The sequence below is a fragment of the Rhodnius prolixus genome, unplaced genomic scaffold (assembly GCF_049639745.1).
Source record: "Rhodnius prolixus isolate KJV_2025 unplaced genomic scaffold, Rpr scaffold_5, whole genome shotgun sequence".
NCBI lineage: Eukaryota > Metazoa > Arthropoda > Insecta > Hemiptera > Reduviidae > Rhodnius > Rhodnius prolixus.
This window is the reverse complement of record NW_027411624.1, coordinates 27,658,018-27,683,791: the sequence shown is the minus strand read 5'-3', so window position 1 is coordinate 27,683,791 and position 25,774 is coordinate 27,658,018. Positions and strand designations below refer to the sequence as shown.

The 25,774-nt window shown below is 33.2% G+C and overlaps 1 protein-coding gene and 1 long non-coding RNA gene across 5 annotated transcripts in view; both read left to right on the top strand.

The window, feature by feature from the left end:
- Positions 1 to 25,413, top strand: part of LOC141458708 (uncharacterized) — a 200,116-nt gene extending 174,703 nt beyond the window's left edge. The window contains exons 1-11 of one of the 4 annotated variants that reach the window (XM_074137044.1): positions 7,495 to 7,609; positions 9,114 to 9,576; positions 18,284 to 18,402; positions 18,820 to 18,973; positions 19,109 to 19,342; positions 19,635 to 19,777; positions 21,206 to 21,328; positions 21,401 to 21,503; positions 21,593 to 21,783; positions 21,882 to 21,994; positions 23,609 to 25,413. In XM_074137044.1, the coding sequence (XP_073993145.1) occupies positions 9,222 to 9,576; positions 18,284 to 18,402; positions 18,820 to 18,973; positions 19,109 to 19,342; positions 19,635 to 19,777; positions 21,206 to 21,328; positions 21,401 to 21,503; positions 21,593 to 21,783; positions 21,882 to 21,994; positions 23,609 to 23,726 (1,653 nt within the window). In that variant the 5' untranslated portion in view covers positions 7,495 to 7,609; positions 9,114 to 9,221 and the 3' untranslated portion in view covers positions 23,727 to 25,413. Of the gene's footprint in view, positions 1 to 7,494; positions 7,610 to 9,113; positions 9,577 to 16,138; positions 16,302 to 18,283; positions 18,403 to 18,819; positions 18,974 to 19,108; positions 19,343 to 19,634; positions 19,778 to 21,205; positions 21,329 to 21,400; positions 21,504 to 21,592; positions 21,784 to 21,881; positions 21,995 to 23,608 lie in introns of those variants that run through there. The other 3 variants (XM_074137041.1, XM_074137045.1, XM_074137043.1) reach the window with 3 other exon arrangements.
- Positions 6,693 to 7,610, top strand: LOC141458715 (uncharacterized). The gene is made up of 2 exons (XR_012461120.1): positions 6,693 to 6,831; positions 7,492 to 7,610. It is a non-coding gene; the product is annotated as an uncharacterized lncRNA (long non-coding RNA).
- Positions 25,414 to 25,774: the final 361 nt, after the last annotated feature.

Here is a 25,774-nt window from a genome sequence, read left to right as displayed (position 1 = left end):
TTGTCATCTTAAAGTATCATATTGCCAGCAATCCGATTTGCTAATAATCTGGTAATGAATTGTGGAAAAGGTGTTGAGAACGTAGCAGATGAAATTCAATGTTTTTTAATAGAGATATTAAATAGCTCTACCTAAGTACATAGTAAAGCTTTTAAACATTTATTACAAAAATAAATAATATTATAAAAGCGGATTAATAAATGATCCAAATAAAGCCAATGAAGGTAATTTACGCGTACAAAAATGATTAATAATTCTCTGGAGTATCCAATCTCTAGTTATTTATCGGGTACTTCGTAAGGACACATTTATCTACAGATTACAACAAAGATAACCTAAGTTCGTCTACTCTTCGCACACATATAGAGCTATATCCTTTATTAGGAACATTTCCTAAGGATAATGTTTTTTAAGGCAGCTCTGTGAAGAGGTAGGATTAAGCTTTCCTTAAAACCATTTTATTCTTTAACGCCTATTTTTGTGCTCATATTGGATAAAGTAAACATTTTTTTACCTCCTTAAAGCTAATTTTCTTAACGGTTACGCAGGTACTTAATATAGCGCAACTGCAAAGTAGTTACTCATAATTTTTTGAGATGAGGTTTAATAAAAAATATGCAGTTAAATCTCTCTTTGCTTACTTATACTTTACATGCGGTTATATTGTAATACAAATTAAATTTCATTTTAATGTTGCATTACTGCACCTACATAAAACGACGACTTCTAATGCAGTAGCTGATTGATTAATTGGGCGAATAAGAAAATTAAATACAAAAACTAAGAAGCCTCTTTCATTGTTAAAGAGATCCTTGATGCTGCGAAAATAAATATTTGATATCTGTTCAATTTCGTAAAAAAAAGAAAGAAGAACTCGGCTTTCCGAAATATTAAGACGGTTTCTCTGTTCGGTTAAAATCTCTGCAGCACTAACACCTAAATCTACAAGATACGAGGGTCGTTTGAAAAGTCCGTGCAAAAATAAAAACTACTTAATTTTTTTGGGTAAACCTTTTTTATTTTTCAACATAGTCTCCTTTTAGGCTTATACACTTCGTCCAACGCTGCTCTAGTTTGTTGATCCCTTCCGAATAATAGGATTTGTCCAAGTATGAAAAATAGCCGTTCGTTTCTGCAATCACCTCCTCGTTTGAATAAAATCTTTTTCCCGCCAGCCATTTCTTCATATTGGGGAAAAAATATTAGTCCGAGGGAGCCAAGTCTGGAGAATAGGGGGGATGTGAAACGAGTTGGAACCCTATTTCCATTAATTTTGCGACCACAACTGTTGAGGTGTGAGCTGGTGCGTTGTCGTGATGGAAAAAGACTTTTTTGTGGGCCAATCGTGGGCGTTTTTCTTGCAGCTCGATTTTCAAACGGTCCAATAACGATGAATAATATGCACCTGTAATAGTTTTACCCTTTTCCAGATAGTCTATGAGGATTATTCCTTGCGAATCCCAAAAGACAGTCGCCATAATCTTTCCGGCCGAAGGAACGGTCAGATTCCCCCTTGGTAACCCATTGTTTAGATTGTTCTTTGGTCTCAGGAATGTAGTGATGTATCCATGTTTCATCCACAGTGACGAAACGACTCTTAAAGTCCTGCGGATTCTTCTGGAACAGCTGCAAACCGTCCTTGCAACACTTCACACGATTTCGTTTTTGGTCAAGCGTGAGCAATCGCGGCACCCATCTTGCGGATAGCTTTGTCATGTCCAAATGTTGATGCAAAATATTATGTACCCGTTCATTCGAGATGCCCACAGCACTAGCAATCTCACGCACCTTCACTCTTCTGTCATCCATCACCATATCATGGATTTTATCAATGATTTCTGGAGTAGTAACCTCAACAGGGCGTCCAGAACGTTCAGCGTCACTTGTGCCCATATGGCCACTCCGAAAATTTTGAAACCACTTATAAACTGTTCTAATCAAAGGTGCAGAGTCACCATAATGTTTATTAAGCTTCTCTTTAGTCTCCTGAGGCGTTTTGCCTTTCATAAAGTAGTGTTTAATCAACACACGAAATTCTTTTTCGTCCATTTTTTGAAAATCACTCGACTTCCTCGATTCAAACGAATGCCAAACACAAAGAAATAGACCGATCTGGCTGAAACTTGGTGTGTGTTCTTCCAAGAGATGCTACTAACTAAACATAACCTCGATACGCGCCAGTAGTGCTATCTCTCTGACTTTGCACGGACTTTTCAAACGACCCTCGTATGAGGTACGATAAGTTAAAAATAAATTAAATATCATTTTTCGTTTTGTCGAACTACAGTCTATTGAAGTAAGAACAAAACCACTTCTATGAAAAGAATGAAAGCTTTGAATTGCTTATTAGAGTGGATACAGGTTGGCCACTTTTGCTCAATGATCCGGAAATTTCTAATGTCCGGTTATACTTACTATTGGGAATTCAATAAATAAATAAAATTTTTAGTTTTAAGAAAGACGGCAGAGCGGAAGTTTCAATTACAAAATCCTGTTCAGTTAGGAATGATTTAAACCGGATGTTACCTCATTGTTGTCTTTTCTAATGTTTTATACTAACCACATTCATTAGGACAATAAGTCAGTGGTTATCACTCTTTTAAGAATTGCAGACCATGTTTTACTTGATGTTCTTCTAGTGTAACAAATACTTAAAGAATATGTTGAAGTAGTGAGTAATTTACGAAGAAAAGCACCATCGTTACAATTGCATGAAATCAAATAGTATTATTTTATTATTATTACTATATTTAAATTGTCGTATAAAAAAAAATGTATACCTATTTGTAATAAACACAATGAAAATTTAATAATAAAAAACATGTGCTTGATGTTTCTCAAAATATTTTTGACTGGCATGAACGCTACTCTCATCTCCTGCTAATTTTCGTATTAGTTTTCTAATTTTCGCGATTTCTAATTTAGTATTGACTTATGTCGAAATTCTAATTGTAGTGCAAAATTTTTGTTTTGTTTAAATTAATCACAGAACAATATTTTTCATGTTTGTCATGAAGGTCACTTTTCAAATGTTTCGAAATATAAACCGACTACATCTTATGCACTTTTAACAGAAATGCTAAGAAACATGATTCCTCCTTTGATTTTATTGAATATGAAACGTTAAACATAACTTGCAGTCTTGCTAGGAAGAATATTGTAACGAAGTTGACCTGGGCAGAGAAGAAAGGCCTAGATTGTTCTAGGGGTTGAGCGATCAAAGTCAGTAACAGGCCGCCACTGCATAAACAAAAGGGCGGTATCTATCTGTGGCAGAGAAGAAAGGCCTAGATTGTTCTAGGGGTTAAGCGACCAAAGTCGGTATCAGGCCACCACTGTGTAGACAAAAGGGCCGGTCTCTACCTGAACTAAAAAGGAAAGGGCTAGATTGTTCAAGGAGTTAGTGACCTGTGTAAAAGCCAGCTAAGAGAAAGGCCTCAGTTGGGGTGGTGGCATATGTGTTTTCCCAGCCAGTGATTGACAGGTAGGAGCGAGACAGAGAGTAGGAGGAGGGCGGCCCCAGCTGAGGTGGTGGCAGTATGTTTTCTCCAGCCAATGAACGTCAGGAGGGCGTGGAAACTTATGCTCAGAGAGTTGGAGGAGGGCAGTCCCAGTTGGAGGAAGGCACGCAGTTAAAAGGAGGCAGACACAGCTGGAGAAGTCAGTTTTTAAGGAGTTCTTAATGAGCTGTTAATCAGTTTTAATCAGTTAGTTTTGAGTGAGTCTTGGAGAGACGTTAGTTTGGAGAGACACTTTGGAAGTGACAGTTTGAGAGAGTCAGTGTTGCGGAGTGCTTCAGTGGTAGCTAGTCAGGCGGTTAGTCAGTTAGTGAGTAGAGCTCTGTTTGTGTAGCAGAGACTAGTGCAATTCGGTGCAGTGCGGGGAACAGTTTTGTGGCGTTACGTAGTGAGTAAGTAACAGTAAACTGTTGTGACTGTTGTAAATGGTGACTGTAATGAATAGCGTTAGTTACTAGTAAATGTTCATGTTAGTTAATGTTAATGTGTAATAAATCAGGTTATTACTTACAACTTTAGCGAGTTTTATTATTTAATCAAACCCACATATTATTTAATAACTAGTGGCAGGCATTAGTTGTGTAAATAAAGTTCTTTCTTAGTAAAAGGACAAGAAAAACTTTACAATATTTTATTCTAATGTTACCTATAAGTTAAACCTGAAGTCAGGTAGATGACCGATACTTCTTTCACAACCTCTTAGTATTTATTTCCTTTTGACGTCTTTGAATAACAAGATAATTTAACTATATTTGAACTATTTGAATTTTATTGTTGGTATTAAAATTTTTCTTTTGGAAAATGAGAGGCGGATTTACAACAATGTACCGTGGAACACAGCTTGAGAAGCTCTGTTTTTAAACTTTAATCCGGTCAAACCATTGAAGATAGTAACATTTAACTTAGAACCGCAGCCAGCAAATAAATGAAAAGATGAGCGTTGTGTGGGTCATTAAACTACCCGCAGGTAGAGTTTAAGCAGAGAAATCTCATAGAATTTCCACTTCAAGTAGAAGGAAAGAATATAAACATTATGAAAAAAATAAAATTGACAAAATAAATCATAAAGAAATGGGAATAATCTTTCTCTTAATGCTCATCGTTGAAGCAGTGTGGAAGAAAGTGGAAAGGAAAATATGAAAATAAGGCAGCGGGAAAGGCGAGCACTTATCCACGCTTTCCCACTTCCAAACGTAATCCCCGCGCTTCCTTCATACATTTTTTATTATTTTTCATTTCATGAAAAACTCTACGCTATAAGATTTCCGGCCCGATACACTGACTGAAAATATCTTCAAGTTATTGCTTTGATATTGCTTTGGATTCAAGATGATTTTAGTACGAGTGAAAAATGAATGGAAAAGTATTGTTCCATATTTTCTCCTATTCTTTGTTCCAGAGAAAAATTATTGAAAAATGAGAGAGCTTTTCTTGTTTATTATTATTGTGTTATTGATCTAAAATATTGTTGTTTTCATAAAAAGAGCAAACTATAAATTACTTGTTCAAGATTTATTGACTACAAAGGCAATCGCACCGATTTTTTTGTTTATTTTCTTCAGTTTCTCGTGACATTCTTGACAAAATTTCCTTATCCATTCCATAAAAAGAAGTATTTCACTATGCCGATTTGGATTTTTCAATGGAAATACAAGTGTCGAGTCTCCGTGAATAAAGGTTTTTACAAACAGGATTACTTGAATGTTTGTACCATTTAGTAACTCTAGAATAGAAAATCACATTAAGTTCCAATTGATAAATCTTTTCATAATAAGGTTTAGGGCAGTATTGATAAACTGTAATTCAGTTTTGTTATTGTAAAAAGATAAAAAATTATAGAAAACATTTCACTATCGATATTGCAAATAAGGAACAGCCACAAATCTCAGTTTCAGTGTGTCGTAAAGTTTGGAAGAAAGAAATTTTAAATTAAAAAAACACATTAAAGTTGGAAAACCTTTTGAAATTAATAAATTTGTAACAAAATAACAATGTCGTCAAGTTAATATTAATCAGAACTTCTTCAAGTTTGCTGCGAACGCATTTTCCTTCTTCCTCCTTAAATCACGAAATAATTTAAATAGACTTTAAGGAATTAAACAGGAAGAACATCAAATAAAAATCTAGAATTTAACCAATAAAAACAAGAAAATGAAAGCAAGTTTAATCCAGGAAGTCAAATACATTTTTAATTAATTTGATTGCCCTTGATTACAATTAAAAGTGAATAAAAAATATTCTTCCAGTTGGTCTAGATTTCTACTTTTTCTTTCTCGTTCACTTAATATTATGGCTAGGGCTACAATTAACATTAAGGGTAGCCTTCATTTGGAAAAAGTAAAGTAAACTACAAGAGAAAAACACTGAATTGGCTTCTAGTTCGACTAGATTTCTACTTTTTCTTCGTCGTTCACTTAATATTATGGCTAGGGCTAAAATAAACATAAAGAGTAGCCTTCATTTGGAAAAAGAAAAGTAAAATAGAAAGGAAGAACGTCGAAATGGTTTCCAGTTCTTCAAGATTTCTACTTTTTCTTTCTCGTTCACTTAATATTATGGCCAATATTAGTTCTATAAATGAATGTGGCAAAATATTAGTAATCGTCTGAACAGATGACCCCAATGTCACCAAAGCGGTCATCGTAATTAAGCGCCTTCTTGAACATTCATACGCCATCATCCTTCAGCATAAGACGCGGTACCTTCATCACTTATCTTTGTCTACATATTTCCCCCTAACATATATTCATTTCGCTTATCTCCTTAAGTAAGAAAAGTTGATTAACTTGTAAAGTGAATTGTAAAACTTAGCGAGCCAGGGGAGTTACCACTTCATCACAGGTGTACCACTTATCTGAAACAAAAAATGGTTGGTTGCATTATTTCTCTCTCTCACTCTCTCTCTCTCTCTCTCTAGAAATAAACGTGGTAGCAGTATTTATTTGTTATTGCTTGAAAATAGCGACTAAGAAGTAGAAAAAGCCAGAGGTGAGTCGGCAGAATACAGATTCTCACGAAGGAAATAGAAGTGGTGCGTGCGTCGAGTATCAAACGTTTGAGCCAGAAGAAGCAGGACGCAGCCAAATGTTGCCTCTTCCATAATTTTTAGCAATTTTTATTTTTCTCATTTTGTTGCCATGACTTTTCTAACATTAAACTTGGAAAAAATCTCATAAAATCTCCTTGGCATTTTATTTCATTAATTTTTTTTTTATTTTTTGTATTAAAGTAAAAGCGAGTAAATTATAATTGAGAAAAGTCGTTTAATTATTGTCCTTTAATTAAGAGTGCTTTCATTTTTACATTAGTCCAAGTAAGTTAATCTTAAATTCACTTTATATTTAGTGTGTATTGCTGATATACATAATTAGAGCAAGTTTGATGATTTTTTTCCAACGTGTATAAATTAAATCGAATAAAATTAAACAGTGTATACTTTTAATTTAAACTAAAGTAAGTATTCTCTTTAATTTTGTAAATAATAAGCAGATGACCAGACAATTTACTGATCATTAAGAACATGTGGACTCTTGAAATCTTGTTATAATTGCTACATTAAATTATGTAGAATGACATGCAATAAACTGCCAACACACAAAACCTTAAGGTGCGCTTCTTAGTAGGGAGGTGCAAGATAATTGCTCTTATAAGTTTTTTATAAACTTATAATCAGGTTCATAATTTGATAGGCCTTAAATTACAAGGGGAAAGATTTCTTTATATATTTTTTTGTGTTATTGAAGCTCTACGATTAGAGTACTATTGGTGCACTTCTTCAGGGACTTATGGAAACTAATGACCTAATTGTTGTTGATCCATTATAGTATAACCAGACAAGAAAAATGAAAATCCCCCCAAAAAAGGACAAATTGGAAAATAATTAGAATAATTTTAGTAAAATTAATTGAAGTAAAAGTTATAGATTTACGTGTATTTATTACATTATGTTCTTTATTTGTTTCGATTACATTAGGTCAGAAGTTTGAGATGTGTACTTCTTCACTGGTTCTGATTTGACACAAATGATTTGAAAGTTAATTAAAACTGTCCGGTAGGAAAGTTTGATAAGGGTTCACAAGAAGAAATGATTGGTACAATTTTTTTTTTCAATTATTTTTGTTTTAATTGGTTACAACGAGAGATTTACATTTTGAATTGTTGTTTGATTTTAAAGTGGTGACACCCTAAAAGACCATCATTATTAGCACAACTTCCACTTCCTCCAGTCTTCTACCCTTCAAATGCTCTTCAAAGTCATCATCAACTTCCCTTAACAAATCCAATTCTTTACGCATCTATTTTCACACAGCTACTCTTATTAAAACAATATTTTCTCAAATTAAAATGAAAGTGGTCATTTCTTCTCTTCTCAAAATCTAAAATAATAATCTGCCCAAAAAGTTAATGGCGATTTCTTTCTCTTTTTTTGAGACAGGAATCAGTATGTTTCGAATGAATCTTGACGATGGTAGAAAGAGATCCGCAAATACTCTGACAGGAGTAAAACCACATTCAGGAAATCGCTACACGATATCTTTTAGTATTGGAATAATATTACAAAATACAATATAAGTAGTAGCTAAGATATGGAAAAAAGGGACGAAAAGCACATAAAAAAAATCAAACAGAACAAATCAAAAACAAAGAATATAATTGAGAAAACAGTCTAGGATGTGACCATACATACACTGTTCACCAGTATATTAGAGTATATCATTAAAATCCATTTACATGAGTTAAATAAATTCATTGTACGAACAGATTACCAAGTAATCAAAAGTAAATTAAATTTATAGCCCTAAGTGATTGAGATTGTAGCCATATTGATTCGCTCTGACCTGTACAGTCTTAATTCACATTTGATTATTTGAACAATTTGTACATTTGCAATAAACATGCTTGGATTAAAAACGCGTACGTTATAAAAAAAAAAATATTAACACAGACAGGGAAGGGATTAGCTATGCGGTTAGCGTACTGGACTCCCACGCGGAGGTCCCGGGTTCGAATCCAGCTGCTGACCCTTAGATTTTCTCTTCCTAGGAGCTTCTTACAGCTCACTGTCCGGTGATGGACAGTGTTGTCTGTAACGAGAGAACACTGTCCGGAGGCCGGCAGTGCACTGGAAAAAGCTCCGGGCGCTAATGACCTCAGCTGTTGATGCGCCAAAAAAAAAGAAAAAATTAACACAGACTAATCGAAGTGAATCGTCTTCACTCAAACAAAGACTCTCGCATCCATCAGTTTTTTTTTCACCAGTGGACGACAATGGTTTGGGTACCAAGACAAAAGATTTCAACCCCCACTCGTATAAATTTTACTTCAGATTATTAATGAATAATGCTTAAAAGTAGCATCTTATGCAATTCATACAGCTCTGCAGTGTTTGTTGCTATTTAAAATTATTTGACGTTAGGTAACGCTAGCTCACGCCAATGGCTGCACATTGCAAACTTGACAGACCTTCACTTAGCTACTGCAACATGTCCTTGGTCCTGCGCTCATCCGCTCCCAGTCAAATAGAAAGTAACATATTCTTGCATTTAATAATCTGAATGAATGTTTTAAAACGTTTTAAATGTTTATCTGTTTCAGGAGAAAATTTCCGGTTGCTTTACAAATGACCAAGAAAATTGTCCTCCAGAGGGAGTTGCATTGGAATCATCAATCGACATACAGTGTGGCGATGTGCTGCTGGTCTACATGAACGAGAGTATTAAGACAGCGAATCCAACTACAACTGGCCGACCCCACTCCTTAGCCACATTGGCCGTAACCTCCACAACTGCTAACAGTGAGACCTCCCTGCCACAGGAAAGTCTGAGTCCCACCTCAGCTTCAACCACGCCGGCAGTTCATCAGCAATTATCATCAACAGCGTTACCAAAACAAAAGCCTTTAGTACAGTTGGCTGTATATTCGGTAACTAGACCTGGCCCAACATCTTGTGACATTTCAGACGGAGTACAATTAGATATGACACCGGTTATGTTTGATGGAAATATACTTCTTACTTTCTATGATAAGGATCTCACGGAAGGAGTAAACATGTTATTGGGTGAGTGATTATTCATTGAATTTATTTTACCCAATGATTGAACCACCTACAACCTGCAAATTGCTTTTAAAACTGTAAAAATCTGAGACTAGCATTCTTTTACTCTTTCTATAAGCTATAGGTCTTGTCAATTTCAAAATGAAATTAAAATATCCGTGGTAAATAGCAGTTTATTTTTATTTTTTAATTGTTTTTGTTGTGCTTGTAAGAGCTATGTGTAGGTGTGACTATGTCTGGTAAATAATATTCTAACGCAGAAAATCTGAAGAAAATTCAATGTTATGATATAGCTCTCCCCATTATTACTGCGCATTTATTTATTTATATTATTTTAAGGCGCTTTACATCTGAAATTATTGGCGCCCAGAGCCTTTTTCAGTGGAGTGCCATCCTCCGGACAGTGTGCTTTCGAATAGACAACTTGTCAATCACTGTACACGAGCAATAAGGAACAAAGTAGCTGGTTTTGATCATGGCATTTCCACGTGGGAATCATTTTTAACTTTTACTTTTTCATTCAAAAAGTTTCAACTGATTTTGTATTGTTTTGGAAAATAAACTACTTGAAGTTAGGTTCTCAAAAACAGAATACAATACACTAACAGTTCGATGCGCACATTGGACTTAGAACTAGAATCGCACAATGAAAGAGTATATAATGGTTGCCTTATCAAAATGTAACTAATTTAAATAAACAGTTCAGATAAATAATTCATTAAATACATAATAATTTTCTAATTAATAAAATTAACAGAACGGAACCGCAACGAAAAATAAACACAATAATGACTTTACAGTTATGCGTACATTTAATTACGAGATACAAGTGCATCGATAAAGTCAAGTGCATTCTATTTGGCATCGTTACTCGCAAGATAACGATCATCCGTTATTGAATTGTTTCAGTCTTCATTCTTAATTGTTATTACATTAAATTTGCCACAGTGTTCATATAATTTATATTCGTTGTTATTGTATAAGAAAAAAAAGTTCATTAGTGACTTCAAATAACTGCTCGGTGTGAATGAATAATTCCTTGTTTACATGGACTGACGTTATCTTAAATGAATCTAATTTTTAATTATAAATTTAATTGGACTATAGTAATTCTCTAAATCAACACAAAAAGAAAGCAAACCCCAGTTTATTCAAGTTTGTAATTAAATTTCTGTATTAGATTTAGTGAATCTACTCGGCATAATCAACTTCAACTTTTCATCTAATAAAGGACTCTGAAATTTTTAAAAATGAAAAGGAACGTTGTTTGTTTTCTGTTTTCCACATCTGAAGATGTAACAAATCCAGAATGGTTCCGTAGTTCATCTTGCCATTGTCACTCTTCATTATTCTGTTTCCTACTCCTTGAACAGAGTAAATATTCCTACCTTGTGGATTTCATTCCCAGAAAGGTGCTCATTACGCTTGAATTGTTAGTGCCAAATAGTACATCAACATTATAAGCATATAAATCTTCATTTAGTCTGATGACATTAAGATATATAAAAAAGATCTCATATTCCAACAAACCTTATACTCCTCTGTCTAACTTAACTAAATTCACCAGCTCTAAAAATGGTCTTTTCTTAGACGCTTAAGCCCTTCTAAAAGTTTTCTTTATTCTTTTTTTGGTCTACATTTCTCATTCCCTTCCAGCATCAATTAATTGGAACAAATTCAATCATAGATGAAAGAGTTAATGATTAGAATAACCGTTTGTACCAAATCTATTAGTTCTTGAATTTGGTATTTTTAATTGACAACAAAAATCTGTAGAAATTTAACTAATTCAATTGAAATTTATTAAAATCATCCGATTTTAAGTTGGATATTTTAATAACAAAAATATTTTTATCGCCGAGGAGATTAGATTTATACCTTAATCTATCCAAATTGTGAATTTGGAGGGAACTATTTGTTGTTATTTTTATCTATAATGTAGCTTCTCCGAGTAGGTGATATCGATTCCTTCTGTTAGAACATTGTAACGATTCTAGGAATAAACCTAATGGCATTTCAAGTCATTTTTCGGCGTATTGAATGTAGGAAAATCTCTACTAAATTTCAGTATAATTTTCTTAAACAAGCTGCTAGGAGGGTGCAGACTACAAAATTAATTTCCCCTACATATTTTTTGCTGCAAGTTAAATGAAATTAAAAACACGGCTCTACCAAACAACATACTTCATCGAGGTATCAATAGAAGACTGTTATGCTGCATAGGTCTCCTGAAAGTCCCCAGATTTTTTGTTTTTATTTTGCTACCCAGTATATTGTTCGTCTCGTTTAAACAGGCTATCTTGTCTAATTATTTCAAATACTTAATTAAATATTTGTATTCCATTTAGTTTAAATATTGGATAAACAAATGATTGGCCTATTTCTTGTTTTAATAATATGAAAACGTAAAGAAAAGACCCTCGTTACCAGCCAAATGGTAAACGTTTAATATAGTTTATATGCATGCGGTTGGAGCGTTAGCATCTGCTAGCTGTGGGTGGAGTAATAGAAACAATTTACTTTGGCTGAGTTAATGTGAAGGTGTGAGCTGAAGCTAAAACCGAAAACTAGAAACTCTAACCTTCCGGTCTGAGATGACTATGATCAACAGGAAACTCTTGTACGGACAAAGGAGTGGTGGTATTGTAGAGAATTGTCTAGATAGTTGTGCGAGTGTTCATGTGAACAGAACCATTGGCTGGATTGCCTGCTGGGTAGTGAGTGAGGACAGTTTAGCTACAGTTTGTGGTCTGGCGCGGAATCCAATACCATGTGCCAACGCCCAAGAGTCCATTACATTGCTAGTGCCACCACTGTTTACATTAGGTAAACAACTAGGGTCAGATCCCTCCACCGCACAAATTATCACTCCTTCTAGCTGCATCACTTTAGTTCCCATATTAAATAATCACTCCCTAACTTTCTGAATTAAATTTTTCATTCTTCTATTGTTTTTCAACAGATTTCCTTTTTCTTCTGCTTCATCTTCAAGCTTGTGAGCAAAGTAGTTTTTCTTTAGTAAAGCAGGATATCAACGGAGTTCCAAGTCCGCAGCATATGGCGAGTCGCCAATATCCATTTCACAAATATTCGTGAATTTCACTCCCTTCAGAATTGCTTTTCAGTTCCAAGCAATTTGTTCTTTTTCTTTTCCAAACTTTAGGACAAAAATTAAATACTATTACGAGTTATGCGGCGTTACGCGGAACATTAGCTGGAACAAAGCCGCATCCAGAATTTTAATCTTCGTGGGAGGTTTGGTTTGAGAAGTAAAATATTTCATCAAAATAATTTAGGCCACCTGATCTTCTTAAGATATAAATATTAGTAATATTATAAAGACCTTACTTGACGTTCTGAAGTCGAAGGCAATTCATTTTCATAAATTGATTTGTATTTTATTTTGTTTTATAAATTATTATTATTTAGAAAATTACTTTAAGATTATGACTCTGTGAGATCTTGAACAGTTCCTAGGCTGAACTAGAGGAGCCGGAATATAGACGCCAATCCGAGGTATAATTTTGCAGAAAACTTGTTATAGATAGGGCCAGTTGTAATACATTTGTGTTTCTGCCATTATTAGAGAAGGTTATTCATTCTAAATCCTAATGTAATTTTAAATAATTTCTTAAGTAGCAATCTCTTCATAGGCATTGGTTGTATAAGTCCCTCTAAAACCACTTAAGTCTTATCTAATAGAAAGAGTGCTTAAAGTAGAAAGGGACACGACAAGAGTCCCTGTAGCAGTGGCATAGGTTGATTGGCCAATACTAATCTAATCGAATCTTAACTATAATCTAACCTAAACTTAGAATCCAATATTCGATTAGAGGATTGAGTTTAGAATGGAGACAACAGATGTTTCTAATACAGATGTATAAGAGTTAAGCCATTTAATCTTATCTAAAAGCAGGAATAACTGGTGTCTTGTTCGAGATTACAGTTTTTTTCGAGATCCCGTAAAGAAAGGTGTAGAAACGCTACTACACTACTGACAGGGTGAAGGGCAAAGAAGCTGGTAATTTGGAGAATAAAAACTCTCATCTTTGACTCTGGGGACTCTGGATTATTTTTCAAGAATCTTAAAAAAGTGTGGCTTTGATCTGGAAGTGGATTACCAGAACAGTGTCTATAAAATAATTTTAATAATTTCCCAGTGCTTTAAAGTGATTACTTTTGCTCAATAGGAGTTTACGTAAGTAATAACTTTATTTTAATTGAATTACAAAATTTCGATTGGTCATAACGGATGAAATCATTGATATTGTCCTGCATTGCAGGTCCAATCATATATAACCAAAAAAAATGTGTTTTTTAATGTGATGAGTAACATATTTTAAAACTAGCGTTCATCTTTCTTAATAATATAAATTTGTTCTAATTATAATTTATGTTAGTATTAAAGTACAGTCAATGCAAGTGTATTTAGAGCGAAGCCACGAAGTTTCTAGAATGTAAGCTATAAACAGAAACTGTGTCGGATGTAGTAAAGTCAACATAGGACTTCATTGTATTGTACACGAGCTATAGTTATTGTACGAGTATATTACCAAGTACAAACTATCATATCTGTACAGAACATACATTTATGCATATACCCTTCAACCACTAAATTAAAGGATTGATTGTAACTTTCACATTATGTCTGCATATTTTGTAAATGAATTAGCATATTAAAGTAGGTATAATAATGCAATGAATGTAGCCCATCATTATTCATAATAAATATGTTGTTCCTAGCCAGAGTAGAACAGGAAATCCTATCATAGTAATATCTTCATAAATTTCACCTGGAAATCCATAAGGAAAGTTTTATTGTTGCAAACCTTCCTCTACGACTCTAACCTTTCTACCAATGTACTTGTTTAAGAAGGAACTTGATTAACTTAACAGATGTGTACTGGATTGGAGGTAAAACCCAAGGCTTTAGGTCCTGGCTACGCTAAACTATGGTAATTGCCAGTAATGGGAGTATATTTACTGGAGGAACATCTGTGCACTAGAAGCACCAGACTGTATGGCAGCAGAAGTTGTCCCCTCGCATAATGAGGCTCATACCCAGACCCCATGTGAAGTCTTAGTGAAACTAAGCAGAAAAACCGGTACACTTCATGATTTTAAGAGATATGAGTTATTTGCATAGAACAATGAATAGATGAAACAGTAGAAGAGCTTAGGTTTGCTTTAAAGGTTAATAGGCAGAGATTTCCCATAAAGTTGTCCTATGAGTCATCATGTTCAGACAAGAAAATATATTCCAACGCACAGCTTGGAGACTACGAAAGTGCTTTGAGAAAACGATGCTTTGATGCTTGGCAAGAGCTCTATTGTCTGGGGAAAAAAAACTGTGGCTGTGTCATGGACACGGCCGTGTGTTGTACGTGAATACGTTTACGTAACGGGTTATATTTTTTATAATATAATAGTAATAATAATAATAATAAATTATTAAGCAGCGGTAAGTGTTTTTCTTTTGTTAGCTTCAATGAGCGCAGAAACCATAGACGATCACACACATCACACTTATGTCCGAATGGATTGTTGACAAACGTCGTAGTGAAACGTGCCCTAGCTGCTGCCCAATGTATCTTCATAATCAACGATAGAACACAATCTATGCCTATACAGTCCGTTACCGATGTAGAAGCGATTTCATCATCCACTTGCATAATTTTAACCGCCCCAGCTGCAGATGTACTGACACCGTCGTTGATCCGCTCGGCCGCATTCATTCTTTTACGTTCCCGGCACAGCTTGACTCGGTCATATGGTGTTTTATTTTTACCATTCGATTGTACTTGAAAAGCCCTTTCCAACCGTTTACGATCTCTGTATTTGGTTTTGGCTTTTTCGACGCGTATAGGCCGACATTATATATTTTTGATAATATTTTTTTATTCTAACACCTTATTATATTCACTGTCACTATTTTACACTAATGTTTTATATACAATCCATAGATTGTGACGATAGCTGACGATTAAAACTTAAACGAACATCGTAGCTTCTCCGAGTCAAAAGTTATACCATTTGCAAATCTCGATTCGCAGCAAAATGATCTCAAAATGGCGGCGCTTCCCCCTCCACCGCGCGCGATGCGTCTCAGTCCTCGCTTATCGTAATGAATTCTTTGATCCAGTGGTCTAATTTAATTTTAGATGTAGACGATAGATTCGAAACTATAATGCCAAACTGTATCCCCCGATTATGTTATCATTAGGTGTTTGGATTGCCTACATATGATAGCAAATTTAAAGACGTATTCACGTCAAAATAATGGAAAATATATGTTGAGATGCAGCCTCTAATCTTTAACAAACCGTGTTTTATAAAATACAGGAGGAGAAATGCATTTTAACAATAATTTCTCAGATTTTATCATAACCTAATGAATCCACATCTGAATAGAGTTAGAATTTAAAGTCTAAAGGGCTACTGTGTTAGGGAGAGGACACTACCCTAACTTGTATAAAAGTAACTATTTAAATTTAAAATTTGAATTTTTCAAGCTTTCAATACATCTCTTTGCAGGATAAATGATTAAAAAAGAAAAGTCGCTTAAAACCAAATTGGCGTCATGCAAAGAGAAAAGGTTAGCGATATTATCAGAGTGAGAGTGCATACCGACAAAGCCGGAGGGATATTGATCCATAAAGCCGTTGTGGTTAGGCTTGGGATGAAGTTCCAACAACTTTGCAATGTTTTCAGAGTGTGCAGTTGGAGTGGTAAGAGCGAATTAGATAGCGAAGAAATGAGCAGAAGAGTAGGGCTAACTTCAAAAGACTTTCAACTATTCACTTTCAACCATTTACCTCAAAAATCATCAAAAAGTCATCCATCATCTGTCTACTTAATCTAAGCCACAATAAAGATTACCAGTAAATCTTTCTAAAGTAATTAATATCTAAAGATTGGATAAATTATTTTATTATAAAATATTATTATATGTGAACATATAAAAAAATCAAAAATCACAGAAACCTGAATCATTTTTTGATTGGATCCTATCAAAAGATCTGTTTGTTATTAATGTGTAATTAATAACGGAAATTACAGTGTTAATAGCAGAAAATTATTAGAGCATTTTCCTTAATAATTTGCTCTGATTATTACACCTTTAAAATGTTTTAATTTATTCCAATTCAAACGAGAAAAAAAAAGATTAATTAATGTTTATATTATACAAGACAGAGTTGCTTAAAAAATTTGTTATACTATACTTTAAGGAGTAAATCTACCCTCTTCTTTATTAGAAATAATGGCGAAATTCAATATTTGGATTACAATATGTCGAAATGTTTGTCTCAGAAAAGCTATCATATTGTTACTCCCCCTTATTTAGTTTGTATTAGTTGAGTTAGAATAGTTGTGGTAGAGAAATCCCTCGGAGTAGCATCAACTAATATCGGATTCAACTTGGGAAACATTCATATTTCTCTGAAAAATGGCCTACAGCTTTTTAACTGAATTGAATTTTTTTTTATTTAATAGATTTTTAATTAAAAATATTAATTTGCTGAAATTGATGGATAAGCCATTTAAATACCTTCTTGAAACTAGAACATTTAGCGGATTTCACAGTCTAAGAATTAGTTGAAATGAAACTACTTATATCTTTAAAAATTTCTTTCAGTAGAGAAAACATTCGGAAACGTCTCTAACGTTCAGTACTTCTAGAACCCTAACTTCCTATCTTTTGTACATCAAGACACATGCAGCTTTTATAAACTCATCAGTCATCACCAAAAATTCTTTCTATATTCAAGTGATGTTTTGGTAGAGTACAAGAAATAAGAATTCTAGTTAATTCACTTCTTCCCCTTCATTATTTAAATTTAGATCATTGCTAGGACCAAGACTAGTATCTCTATTATTTTGCATTCTTTTCAAAATCCAAAATAACATTAATCTTTCGTTTAAGTAGAGACAAAAATCTTAAGAATATTCGGAAATGTAGCTTTGTTGGAAAAAACGTTTGCTTTAGATGAAAAATAATAAATTACTTATCATTAACAGAAAAGTCGAGTGCACGATTCTAACCATTTCTAGTTTCTTCATTGATCCTTTTAAAATAACGCACTTTCCGTTATAGTGAAGTTTGAGAACCACCTATTTTCTAGAAACCTTGATGTCAAGGCGTACTGTTAGATTCACATTTAAATAAGTTTTTATAGTGGACAAACCAAATCCAATTCTATTGGACTACCTTCTTTGTCTTTGTAGCAGAACGTATCTGCTGGATAATGTAGTGATTATTGTGAGAAGTTAACCAACCTTGCATCAAAACATGCCTAGTTCACTTCCTCCAACAGATTTTAGCCTTATGAATTTCAAGTGTTAATTGTACCTCAAAATGCGTACTACAAATTCAGCACTAGGATTTTCTGAACATAAAACGGAAGTTACTGAGCTCACCCGAATATTTCTGCATTTTTTAGGGACTTCAAAATTGCAATGAACTAACAAATTCGAAGAGGCATTGTTTAGCTTCTCGGTTGCCACAATTTATTTTTTTATTTCATTACATGTATACATGTCATTCACAAACAAAAATCAGATAATGTAAGATGCTTTTTTATAAGTAAAGTTTTGATTCCAATTTCCTTTGGCTTTATGTCAAAAATATTTTAATGATTAAGGTTTTCTAGTTTTCTTATCAATTATGAAAAAATAAATATCAGTTTTAATATTGTATATCAAATTTCAGTGGTCTCAGGTTCATGGGCTGGTCATTGTATCAAGCTAAAAGTGACTGTTAAATCAGAAAACTGTGGAGAAAATGAAGATTGTTCTGGAAAAGGAGTATGCTACACCAACTCGTCTTTGGTAAGCCAATTTCGTTATCTATGATTATCTTCAAACATAAGTTGATTCTTGCGCGATCTATCGCCAATAAATGAAATTTAAGCCTCCAAAAAGAAGCGTTGTGTGCTATCTAGCGGATAAAGATACAACTAATACGTGCTCTGTAGTTTGTTTACTTATTGGAAAGGTGAAAGGTTATGAATTCATTCAAGGGTAAAACTACATTGTAGTAGTAAGCAAACGTAGGTAATTGTAGGCGTTTTTCACTTTTAGTCGTAATTAATTGTAGGTACTTGAAAATATTGAAAATAAGTTCTTATAATCTTATGAGATTATAATGATTTAACAGAAATTGGACATTAAATTGAAGTACTATTCTTGTTTTTGCTATGCCTGGTTTTTTTTTCTTAATTTTGAAACATCACTTTTCAATCGTAGGAAGATTACCAATGTGAATGCTGTCCGGGTTACATTGGACCACATTGTGAAGAAAAAGACGCCTGTTTCCACAGCCCCTGTCAAAATAATGGTATATGTGTTGATATATCTCAGGGACAAGAAGGTTCAACATTCCAATGTCTCTGTCCTTACGGTAAGCAATTTTATTGTAAATAGTCATAAAATTTTTACAAAACTAAAAAAATTAAAAGTTTCTGTAATATTTCTATCCAGCCTTCGATATTTTCTGGTTAGCCGCAATATATTATTATGCATCTTCTGTACACAGGTTTCACTGGGAAAGTATGTGAAGATACATCTAACCCATGTGAAAGTGGTCCTTGCCACCATGGTGGAAAGTGTAAACCCAGTAATGAAACCGCACAACAATATAAATGCATTTGTCCTCCTGGATTTACAGGGCCACAGTGTCAGAATTCCATAGATGCTTGTGCCTCATCACCATGTAGACATGGCATATGTATTGACCAGCGAGACAGTTATAAATGTTTCTGTCAGCCAGGTAAACAACTTTACCGTCTCCCTCTTTTTTAAGTTCTCGTATTTCATCAGTTAAAAGTTTTATTTTTAAACTGAATATTTTCCTACATTTGTTTTTCTTGATAACTTTTTCATTTACGGTGTATTAACCGGTTTCGGGCGTTCTAAAAACCTTACCTTGCTAAAGGTGGTGATATCATCAATCTAAATATCAACGAAAGCCAGAAACTGATTACTACCATAAAACGTAACAGGTTTTCCTAGTGTCTTCTAACATTGACTTAACAATCTAGTTAATAATTTTTTTTTTTAAGGTTTTACAGGTAGTCAGTGCCAAGATGAATTTAATGAATGTGATTCGAATCCTTGTCTAAACGGTGGCACATGTACAGATCATATTGATAGTTATTCTTGTAGCTGTGATCGAGGATATACCGGCAAGAGATGTCAGATAAAGGTTTGATTTTATTTTTATTTGGATTTAGTACTATGGGTAAAATAATTAAGATTTACATGGTTAAATAAAGCCCTTTGACCAAATAACAAGCGCAACACAGGTAAAAGCAGGCAGAGTTACAGTTTTTGTAAATTTAGTAGGTTCTGCTGGGCACAATTAAAGAATTTATTCGATGTTATTTCTTATATTAAAATGTTGGTCGAGGCAATATCAAAAAAGGCATAATCTTCCGTTAAAATCATTCAGCTTTTAGTTTATGTTAAAATTCCCAGATCTTCGTTGATCAAAGGAGACAACAGTTTAAAACGTAACTGCGTAAAAAAGTATAATAAAATTAAATAATAGCAATCTGTGGTTCCTCAAATAAAATAAGCACTCTTGAAGAAACCATAAGACTGCGGCTTACTGACAACATAAAAGCTTGTCTGTAACATACTTTAATTTCTATAGGTAGATATCTTTCACCTTGATTGATGAAATCTGAAGTAAATTAACATAGATGGCAGCATCAAATATCTATACTAATGCACAATATTTTAATTAGGATTAATAAGTCTACTTAAAGACAGAAGACTAGAGGAAACGATCTAACAAGAGCGTTGCTTACTCTAGATCGCGGGTGGTGAATGCTTTTTATTCGATGCCATGGTTCCTTACAGTTATCTATTAAAATATTAATTGCAGCTTAAAAAGAAAAAAGTTTTAAAAAATCAAAAAATTATGAGCATAAAAAATTCATAAACTTTTTTTAAAAAATGATTTCACCAAAATAGTCTTTCTATTGAACTGATTGTAATGAATTATTTATCCAATTGTACAGAAAAAGTTAGCTTTATAACTGAATAAATAGCAATGTTTTAATGATAATAAGTACTGAGATATAGAAGGTTAAATTTTTGGAGGTTTTGTACATCGTTCAAATTTCAAATCTCTATATCCCTCTTTCTGTTACTCCAATTTTAATGACCTCTTTACCGAATTGTAGAGAAACGTTAGCTCTATAACTGGTATAAATAGAAATGTTTTACTGATAATAATTATTGACATATAAGAGGTTAAATTTTGGAGGTTGGGCACATCGTTCAAATTACAAACCTCTGTATATTCTTTTGTATTGCACCGATTTTAATGAGTTCTTTACAAAATAGTAAAGGAAAGTTAGCTCTATTACTGGTATAAATAGCAATGTATAAGTGATAATAGTTATAGAGATATACAAGGATAAATTTTGGAGGTTTTGCAAATGGTTCAAATTTCAAACTTCTACATCTCTCTTTTTATGGTTCCGATTTTAATGAATTCGTCACCGAATTGTAGACAAAAGTTTGCTCAGTAACTTATAAATAACACATAGCATTACTATTAAACCAAAATTAGATTTTATTTTTTTAATTTTACTTATTTACTATTTTTTTTTTTCTGTTGTAGAAAGATTTATGTACACCTAATCCTTGCTCACATCACCACTACTGTTTGGATAAAGGAAACACTTATTCGTGTGAGTGCCCGAAAGGATTTACGGGAGCAAATTGTATCATACCTACTAGAGCGGTAAGTCGTGTAATTATAACAGTCGCTTCTTTTCCAGGCAGTTTGTTAACTTTTTTTTTAATCATTTCTCAGGCTTGCAGCGCTAATCCTTGTAGAAATGATGGGACTTGTTGGAGTAGTGTTGATTCATTTTATTGTGCATGTAAACCTGGATTTACAGGGAAAATCTGCAATGGTACGTTGTATGGCTTCAGTAAAAGCTCACATTATTTACACTAATTTATGCATTGTATTTTCTTTTTTTCTTTTCTTTTTTTTAAATAGAAGAAGTTATAATTGAAGTAATTCCAAGTGCATCAGATACAATTGAAGTTGATGGAAATGATCAACCTATGGATTTACAAATGTCGATGGATATGGCCAGAGCTCCAGTTTCTATACATCTGGATCATTTACATAACGTGTATGTTGCGGCCGGAACATTGGCTTGCGCTATATTAATTGTCATTGTCACCGTGAGTTCGGATCTTATTTCTTTAATTTAATGTTACACGGAATTCTTTAGTAAGTCTCATTTTGATTTTTGGCTATATAATCTTGTTTTTTTTTTTAGGTGATCATCTGCCACTGTAGGATGCACGAGACTTACAAACATTGTTGTTTCAAATCTTCTCCACTTTTGCCCTATAATATCAGCAGATTTGATGCTGTACTCAAGAAGAATGGGTAATACATTTTTGTTGTTTTAATTTCAAAAATCTTTTCCGGGTCATTTACAGCAACAAAAAGAAGTTATAAATATTATTTTATTGTTGCATGAACTCTAGGGCCTTTTGACTAATCCTTTAATCCTCTTTAAAGATTTAAGAGTTTGCACGTTATCCCAACTAATTAGAAACCTACATTTTTTTTTTTCTTGGTTCTCTTTGGTTTCAGATCCCCATCCGTCCCTATAGATGGTTTAACTGATAAAAATTCTGTCTTCCAAATTTTGAAGTGTTTGTCATAGTTGACCTATTGATCAAATGGTTATAAGAGAGTGGAATTAGAAAAAGAAGTGGGGTATTAACTCAGGCAAGGCTAAATCAGAACCAAGGAGTAAAAATGTCCTATCTGATCATCCTCCACTATTGGGATGTAATCTAGTCTGTATATTTGAGATTAAAATATTGAGAGTCTAAATATCCATTCGAACTTTTAGAATTTACAAGAAAGCGTGCCATTTAACACCCGCAAGTGGGATCATTCTCATTTTGCGTTTAACGGAACAATATCTATTGGTACATTAGACAACAGTCTCCTCTTTCTGTATTCTCCTTGATGGAGGTACATGTGTAAAGGTGCTTGCTGTCCATCCTTCCAGTGGACTGCAACAGTATGTAAAGTCAAACTGGCAGTATTTCCGGAAGAATGGCAGGAAATAGCTTTCTTCTTTGATAAATAATTGGACCTTCTCATTCCCGAAAACACCAACTATAGCCAACTATTACAGCGACAAGTCACAGACCCTGTTGGCCAAATCCTTTTGACATATCTTCATATCTGGTTTCATTGTCAGCGAGACAAGAGCCCAATATGCCCTGGTATCTTTTAAGAACCATCACTTTTTATCTTATGCTCTCTGGTTTTTTTTACTAGCCAACTCACAGCTGTCAAGTCATCATCAAATTTCCACAATCTTTTCCCACCGCTTCGAATAACTTGGAAAACACTAACTTCCCATCGCCCTTCACTCCGAGAATTGCAGATCTTCCATTTGTATAAATATCAAAGAATTTATTTTCGATTGTCAGTAGTTTGATTTGAGATTTAAGTCCGGGTATTGGTCGGGCGATAAGCCAATTTTAGCAATGTAAGATATAAAAAATAAATCTCATCTGGAAACTGTTCAGCCAGCATATCATTACTTTTGGCTCGAAGACATGGATTCGCATTACTTCTGTACTATCCAGATGACCTCGCGCTCAATTGCTGGGGGAAAAAGGTAACTCGGGAAATATATGGTCCCAATAATTGTTGAGGGGAAGAATGCAGAGCTAAGGGTATGGAGCTGTGCAAGGGAATCGCAATGTTAAGAGAGAGGGTGATGAGTACATTTACGAGTAATTCGATCTCGACATTCAAAGGAGCTATAAAGTATCTGTTTCGTGGATTTACGAGCATAAGTAACTTACATTGCTTACATTGGATTTTACACCTCTCTCTAGTCAAGGAGACATTCAAATAAAATTCATATTTTCTTCTGTTCTAACAGAACTTAGGAATCACAGCTTGTCAAAAATACTTTACTTCACAAGTAAGTTAATGGTAATTTATGTACATTTTTATCTGTTTTTACAGCATGGAGAAAGACAAAGAACCATTAGCCCAATCACGTCCATTTCCAGCGCTTGACTCATCCGACATGTATTATGCACTGGACTTCAGTGATTCCCAATCATCACCATTAATTCAGTAACCTGCCTGAACGAAATAATATAACAATAACATAAATGACCACGCGCTCCCAGTTTGCTGCCATTTTAATACAGAAAGAAAATAACGACAATACTCAAAAATTCCGTCGACTATAAGTTTTTAAATAAATTTAGACATTTCTACCCCAAAAATGGTTTTGATAAAATCTGCAAACGAAGTGTTGTTACCTTGATTATATCACCTATTTACTTCTTAGGAAATTGTAATGTATTTACTTTTTCTATATATTTATTAAAAATTGGGTTTTGTAAAAAAAGTCTTTCCCTTAATATTAGGGATGAGAATGGTATTTAAAAAATGTAAACAAAAAATTCTCTTTGCTCTTAATTTTCTGGGTGTGCGTGGATGGAAACATTTTTTTTTAATTTAATAAAAAAAAAGTTTTTTAATTGACATTTTTAAGGAGAGAGAGAAATTTGAAACATTTTATGAAAATTTCATAGAATGAGAAATTCATATGTGTAAACCCATTTGTATTTTATTTATTGTGTTAAATCATCCAAAAATATATCAGAGTAAAAACTGGGTTGTATAGGTTTAAATAATTCAAGAATGACTCCTGAGCTTTTGTTTTTTCATTTATCGTGTGATAATGTATATAATTGTTGCCGTAGTATTAAATGTGTCTCCGAACCCCTGATGTTATTAATAAAAATAGCGATTTAACAAGAAAGCCTTTTTCTTATGTTATGCACTTTGCAAATGCAGCATATTATGAGATTAATGATTGTTTTCCTGAAATTCCTTATTTTAAATTTAAAAAAAATAAAATAAGCAAAATTTTTAAACAATACAAAAATAATAAAGTACTGCAGGTTTAGTGCATAAAATAATTAAAAGAACTCTGGTTTAAAAAATTAAATAATAATAATAATAAAAAAGAAATTCTGTAGTTGGCAAAAAAAAAACAATAAGTGTTAAAATAGTTTTTTTTATCTTTAAAATTAAAAAATTTATAAAGAAAGTATGAAATTACACAAAACGTCAATAAAAGTAAATAAAGAGAATAAGAAAAGAAATCTGAATAGAATTGCTCAAAGAAAAGTAGGTTGCAAAATAAAACCTATGTACGTGCCAAAAGAAAAATTATATTCTAAAGAGAGCATTCAGATTTTAAGTGTCATAATCAGAAGCAGTTTTTCAAAATAAACACAAATCACTGAAAAAGCTACTCCCAAAAATACACAATATATTATGTAATAAATGTAAAATAATAGCAAATAAAATCCCTAATGCTCAAAAAATATAGATTTTTCTAGCAAGTTGTTGATGAGAAACACTTTTTAAAAATATATGCAAAAACTAAAATAACATATAAAATTAGGAAATTAATTCACACACACAATATGGTTATTGTATAAACTTATGCTTCACAGGCTATAAATCTATTTCACTATTTTTTTTTATTTTTTTTATTTGTTCACATAAGTGTAAGATAATGTTGTTACCTTTAAAAAAAAAGAAAATATATTCGCTTTATTAGTGAATTTACAAATGGTTTAATCTTTTGAAGGAAAAACTGAAAAAGAAAGAAAAATAACCCAAAAATGATAATGTTTTTGAATTTTTATGTGACACTGTATTCTTGAGAAAAGGGAAAGTATGTTGTATTTAAACATTTAATGTCAAAATAAAAATGAAAAACATTAAAAAAAGGATGGAAAGTATTTTACTGCTGTATTAACAACCGATTATAACAAGCATTCCACTTCTTAAATAAACACAATTTTAAACTCCAGAATTTTAAGGAAATAGGTATTTCATCGGAAGAGAGTTTTCCCCAAAACATCCTTGATTACTTTAAAGCTATAGTTTTAGGAAATCTGCGTTTCCGGCCATGTGATCTGGTTTAAATATCAAAGAACAAATTAAAGTAATACTTTTAAGCAGGGATGGGCAAATTTTCTTTGTGGTCGGACAATTAATTTTCGCGCTGCATTCCGCTATTGCTGAACGCATATTCTACAGAAATCACATAGATAAGAAGCTATTTTCTCCTACTTAATTAATTAGCAAATTATACATGAT